The 6883-nt window shown below is 31.3% G+C and overlaps 1 protein-coding gene across 1 annotated transcript; it reads right to left on the reverse strand.

Annotated features, from left to right (window-relative positions):
* Positions 1–2043: 2043 nt before the first annotated feature.
* On the reverse strand, positions 2044–4881 carry LOC111368534 (transcription factor bHLH112-like). The gene is made up of 6 exons (XM_022989818.1): positions 4431–4881; positions 3814–4288; positions 3278–3388; positions 3100–3165; positions 2866–2982; positions 2044–2546 (listed from the first exon to the last, which is right to left on the reverse strand). The coding sequence occupies exons 1-6, from the start codon at positions 4766–4768 to the stop codon at positions 2397–2399; spliced, it is 1257 nt and encodes a 418-aa protein (XP_022845586.1). The 5' UTR covers positions 4769–4881; the 3' UTR covers positions 2044–2396.
* Positions 4882–6883: the final 2002 nt, after the last annotated feature.

Here is a 6883-nt window from a genome sequence, read left to right on the forward strand (position 1 = left end):
TTTTTTTTTAATTTGCATTTTTTTGACACTTTCATTAAAGAGTGACATAGCATGTTGTTCTACTTTTTTATTAAAATGTCACACACAATTAATTTCTAATTGAACAATACATCTTTGATGAAACTTTTAATTTGTTTATAAGAATTTCCTTTAGATGTTAATTTCTATCATTTTTTGAGTGACAAATATCAATTTTTTTAATAAAAGTGACATTGTATGTCATTTTTTTTAATAAAAAAGTGACATTGAGTGTTTGTTAATTTTTATTTTATTGTCACTTTTTTAATTTTTGTCACTTTTTTGAGTTTGTCATTTTTTTTAATTTTGTTACTTTTTGAGTGTTTGTCACATTTTAATACGTGTAACTTTTTTTTTTTTTTTTAATTTGTGTCACTTTCTTGAATTTATCATTTCTTTTAGATTTCTATCACTTTTTTTTAGTATTTATCACTTTATTAATGTTTGTCACTTTTTTCCAGTTAACTTCTTGTTTCTATCACTTTTTTTTATTGACAAGTATCACTTTTTAATAAAGGTGACAGTTAACTTTTAAAAAGTGATATTATGTCGCTTTTTTTAATAGTGTGTCACTTTTACAGTGATGAGTGTTTATGAAATTTTTTGACATTTACATCTTAATTTAGTCATCAATTTTCGTTAGTTGTGAGCTTATTGGAAACTTGGATGTATTTAAAATTCTGGATTATGATTATATTGTTCAAGTTGTTAGTACAAAAGTTTTTAATTTGTTTATCAGTTGTGAACTTATTGGATAATTTGACTATCTTGAAAATCATGGGTTACGATTTGTTACTCTTTTATTTTCAGTCACCTTTTTTTTTTTTTTAAAATTCTGTCACTTTCTTAATTTGCATAACTTTTTTTTTTAATTTGTGTCATTTTTTTGAATTCGTCACTTTTTTTTTTTTTTTTTTAGTGAAAATTTTGTAATGTGAGATGGTAACCGGTGTAAAATTATATGAAATGTCAGGTAAACAAAATGGATGGTGTTATATTTGGTGTTTGTCATTTTTCTGAGTTTAAGCCACTCTTTTTTTTTTGGTCACCTTTTGAGTAAGTGTCACTTTTTTTTTTTAATTTGTTAAAAAAAAGTGACATTCTGTCACTTTTAAATTTACACAGTATTTTTTTACTTCAAATTTTCCTTTTTTTAAATAGATTTTGTCATTTTTTTGAGTTTGTCACTTTTTTAATAATTGTCACTTTCTTATCTTCTTAAAAGCGTGACATGATATGTGATATTTTTCTAACATAATCAGCATATGAATTGTATTGGGCATGCTGATTATGTTAAGAATCGTCACTATGCTTATGTGGATTGTTCTGGACAAGTTAATTATGTTAAGAACATGACTATTGATGTTGCACAAATGAATGGTGTTATTTTGATGTTTTGGAGTGTTCGTACAACTTTTTTTTTTTTTAATTTTGTCACTTTTTTTGAACTATGTTAAAAAAAGTGACAATTTCTATCAAAAAGTGACACAGTCACTTTTTAATTTTACACAGTATTTTTTACTTCCAAAAATTTTTTCATATGATTTTTCAAAACACCTCTAATTTTAAGGGTATTTTTGTAAATTGCCCCAAGATTTCTGTATTTAATTTGCACGTTACAAAATTCGACAGTCAATACTCTAAAACAAGCATAGGAGATACTTGGCTAGGGTTGGTGACAGTAAAAATGCGATCGACACCTGCATGTCAAAGTCTGTTTGTTTTTTTTATTATTATTGATTTTTTTCAAATTGTCCAATCAGTGACCGACACATGTTACTTTGTCACAAAATTCTGTCTCCAATCCTCTTTGTGTAACATAATTCTTTATGCATTAGTTGGCATAATATAGCCAGTTTTTTGTTCAAAGTAGTGGGACCTTAGCTCTCTGGCTTCCACTATATATATATATAAACAACTTTAAACTAAAACAATGAGTGAAGCCCTACACACTCTTCATTTTTTTCCTTTTAATAATAAAACATTTATTTCTTTGTTTTCAGTAGTTTTCATCTTCTACATAAATTAATCAAAAGGAGGTGGCACCCTACATGAAATATATAGAAACATAGAAACAGGAACAAAAACCCCTAGAAATCTGCTAAATTCAGCTCAGACCAACAATGCATAGTCCCCTAAACTAATCCAAATTCAGCTAAATTTAGCACCTGTTCCTGTCCCTAATAAACCTAACCCTAACTATAACCCGGAAATTATTGATTACAACCCATATCTTTAGTTTTAATTTCTCGTTCCTAATCATTCTCTTCCCTGCATGAATGGCCCAGCATTGGCTGTCTTCATCCAGCTTTCCAGATTGACAAGGATTTTAATTATAGTATTAGCCAAAATATTCTTGGAATTTCTTTTGCTTGTCTCTACCTGAATGTTCCTCCAAAGGTAGGCGTCCAGAAGTCTGTTGCAGTCTCAGCAGCGACTGGGAACGTGCTTGACATTGGCACAAGGCAAAGTCCTCGGCTTTTTAAGTCTTGTTTTGACCCTCCTTCGGCAGAAAATTTATCGGCAGCCTGCATAAAACATTATGATTATCATTCCAAAAATATCAAATAACTGCATCGTTAAACATTCTTTTAAATAAAATTTGTGCATTTCGCAGTTAGTAGTATCTTTACATGCTACCTAACCAGGTTGCACAAAAAGGAAAATGTAAAATTAGGACACGATACTCAAAAATACCATTTTTGCGAAAAAAAAAAAAAAAAGAAAAAAAAAAGAGAGGAGAACTAGAACACGAAATGCTGTGGAAATGTTATATAAAAATACTTTAGATTTTTGCTGGGAAAAAAATGCTAGCCGTTTTGGAATTCTTGTACATTATAGTCGTACCTGTTGATGTTCTACAGACGATCCATTTGTCACGTAGGCAGTGCTTAATACATTCACTTGATCATGAAGAAACTTGATACATTCAATTGCTTCATGGAGAACTGAAGCTGTATCAGTCTGAAAGAGTAATTAACAACATAGCACTTAGTATTTTTAGTACAAAAAATAATTAGCTTTCAAATTAAGTATAGGATATTAATTAGTTTTCAATGAATAATTAGTCCAAATTTTTACCTTTCCGAAAGGTGAAACCAACTGTTGGAGGACAGTGATTCTGTCCCCTAGCTTCTCTTTTCGGACCTGATAACAAATGCTAAAGAGTTATCCATTTTTTTTAAAAATAATGATTTCACTTGTAAAAGGAAAAACATAAAGCTTAATTTAGTCAAAAGCTCAATCCATTATGCAGTACCTTAATGGTTGGTAATGGCGATGGTGTTTCAATTCGAGAACGCTTTAATGCAGGTTGGCTGCTAGTTTTCTTTGCCGCTGAGCTTAACCCTTGTGTTTCTCTATGTACACCCTAAAATTTTTGTCAAGATTGAAGCTTTAATCCGTTGTTAAGAGAGAAATAATAAATCTGATAAAATCGGACACCCACAAAACAAATACAAGATTCACAGTGATTCATTCTCAAAGCGAAGGCAGATTTTTCAATATATTCAAGAAGAAGATACGCCGCCTCACACACAATAAAAGGGCCCCTGGAAGAATCCTTCATATAAGTGTACATGTTATTAATCTCCCCATTTTCCCATTAAAATATATTTTTCAACGGTGTTTTGATAAAATAATATTACATGTAAACTCAAAACCTTTTATTTTTATTTTTTAACCACACATTCTCTATCAAATACTATTTTAAAATGGATTTTTTAAGGAAAAAAAGGGACTCAAACAATAATGAATAATTGATTTTACATGGTATAGAAAAAAAATGATGTTTACCTCGTGAAGATTAGGTTTCGCGTTTATATTTGATGGGGTGAACTGGGATTGTGTTGAATGGAGTAAACTTGCTCGAATATCATTTACAGATGCAGCCTTGGCATTCAACAGTGGTATGTTATTATAGAACCGTAAATGATTAGCAGGTTGGTTATATGGCAAAGAAGGCTTTGTCAAAGGAGAGAGCTGGGGAAAATAAGGTGCAAATTCATTCATCTGGTCACTTGTAGGAGATTGATAGTTCATTGCCTGGTTTTCTAACGACAAATTATGAGGCTGAGAGTCTGTATCAAATAAAAATTTCAACAACGATGAAGTGTTAACGGAAGAAACTTGTCCCCAGTTCTTGGAATTCCAGTCCTTTTGGATCTGTGGACAGCTCACCCCAGTTTGGGGCAGATAATTGATGCTTGAATTCAAGTTTTCTTGTAGTATATGAGCACAATTTCCCTGCGATATTCTTCCATTTTCAGGTCTACAAAATGACAAGAAGAAAAGAGATTAAAATTCATCAACTTGACATCCTTTTCCATAAATGATAACAAAGCAAATAAGTCTAAAATATACTTCTTTTAGGGCACCCAATAGAACACAGAAGAGTAAGGATTACGACTAACAATATATCTTGGTTCCAAAGATCAGGTGTTGATGATGAAATTTCAAAACCCATCATCTGTAGGGTTGAACCAATCGATATGTTGCCCTTGGCCTTGGTAATGAATTCTGAGTCTGGTTGCTGAGGTTTTTGAACATCTTGGAGTACTATAGAGCCATCAGAAGGCGAACTTGAGTCATCGTTAGACCTTGTACTCATGTCCATAATCATGTCATTAGGACATTCAAAGTTTGCGATTTCATTGATATTGGATGAACACGGGGAAGGACCAAAAATATTTCTGGACGAATTCCACCAGTTTCCTCCACAAACCTCGCCTTGAAAGTACTCTTCTGCCATGGCAATTACTTGTTAATCTCTTATTCAATCCTTTGACAAAATTAATCTTCTTTTCCAGCGCTAGTCTCCTTGTGCTTCCTCTCGCTTCTAGTTGTCTTGTGTTCTCTACAAGTTTGGTTCATATATATATATGAAAGTGAAATCTAAGGTTGGTACAGACGTAGCTATGTGTTTTTAGTTACCTTGTTTAAAAGTTGAAATCAGAAAAAAAAAAAATTATTTATTAAAATTGTGTTTTCAACATGTCCGTGACTTAAACGTGAGACTCAAGTTGTCATTTAAATATCTTACGCGTACAATTTTCGCATATAGGTGATTACGAGACTCAAATTGATCAATATTTTTATATCCATTCTAACTTATTTAATTTATTTAGAAATGTCTTTGAATCATAAATGTGAAACGATTGAAAATTCCTGTAAGTGGTTGACATTTTAAGGGTTTTATGATTAGAAAAATAAATCAAGTAGCTAACAAATATTGAACAATGACATCCAAAAAGTAAAAGGAATTTTGGATCGAATTCTCCTTCATATTTAATATTATCTTTACTTTTTCTTTATTTAATTATTTTTCATTTCTAGATGACTGAAATACAAACCATAAAAAAATTCCTACTTGCTTTCGAACAAAGGTATGTGATATGATGGCGAAACTTGATCTGGCTGCCATGTCACAGTTTCAGCTGAATTTTGTACCTTTTGCCAAGATAAATTTTTTTACGTTTGATATACAATATTAAGCTTTATTATTTTTTTCATTCAATTTATTCTTGTCCACCATCGAATATATCATAATTGTTTGTCTACAAAATCAGAATTTCAGGAATTCACTCAGTTAGTAATATGGTATTAATGTCAACCTTGAGAGAGAGAAAAAAGAAGAAGAAAGAACTAACGATAAATATGAAGCTACATGGCGTTGACTCGTGTATGTCAAGGGCAAGTTAGGTCAGTTCCACAATTAGATTTTCCATGACAAAGTGATGCCCCTGGACTTCATTTAATTTCTTGTAATTGACACACAATCCAATTAATTATTAGAAAAAAAATGTTTAGCACAGAGAATTTTTGTTGCATTTGACTTGTTAAATGTATTCTATCAAAAAAGGGACCTATTACAAAGAAGTCAAGAATCACCACCTTTTATATTTGTTATAATCTACTGGCTCAAAACTTAGGTCTTTTGGTAGATGGACGAACTTGGATTTACTCAAGAGTTACAAGAGTACGTTTGATATGTTGAATCGAATATAATGAATAAAATTAAAAGAGAGTCATGTGTAGTATTGTCTGATCTAACATATCAAATCTGCATTAAATGTAACATGTTTGGCTTTGCTTCTTTTGAAGAAGTAGCTTTTCTTGATGATATTATCAAAGAAGGATGCTAAATGAGTCTTTAAATTAATCCAGTTGACCTACTAGAGACGTTTCAATAGGGAATGAATAGTTTGAATTGTAAGTCCACTGCATTTGCTAGGCAACTTCATTTCTAATTTGAATATCACGATAAAAAAACAAATTTTGCAAACTCGAGTGCAATTTGTTGGAGTTTAATATAAATAAGTTAATTGGCAAACTCAAACTTTTATACCTAAAAATCAAGAATTGATCATCGTTCGTTTCCAAGAAGCTTCCAAGTGTCGTCACCGTACACGACGGGATTAAGCCCCTGTTTGATCCTCATTAAATTAAATTACATTATATTCTATTTTTATCTCTTTTATTTTCAACCATACAATCTTCCATAAAATAATATTACACGTAAATCGAAAAAATTTTCTTTTTTTTTAATCACTCATTTTTCTAAAAAATACTATCATTTTCAGGTAATGGGATCAAACTGGGCTTAAGTTGGGTGGGTGAAGTCGTGATAAACTGAGTGGGCAGTTTGAAGTTGGAGGCAAAGCCAAGTGCTAATCATTCATGTGGCGAGGGATGCTCACACGAGTCAGACCAAGGGTCCACAAACAACACGCGCATGACTTGACCCTTTGGACTTTTCTGGCCTTCAAGTGTCAAAATTACTTTAATTGTGACAGTTTATAATATAAAAATTGAGACCAACTATAAAGATAAAATGGTGAAGTAACCTATTACATGGAGCCACGAG

Source organism: Olea europaea, chromosome 19, assembly GCF_002742605.1.
Source record: "Olea europaea var. sylvestris chromosome 19, O_europaea_v1, whole genome shotgun sequence".
Lineage (NCBI taxonomy): Eukaryota > Viridiplantae > Streptophyta > Magnoliopsida > Lamiales > Oleaceae > Olea > Olea europaea.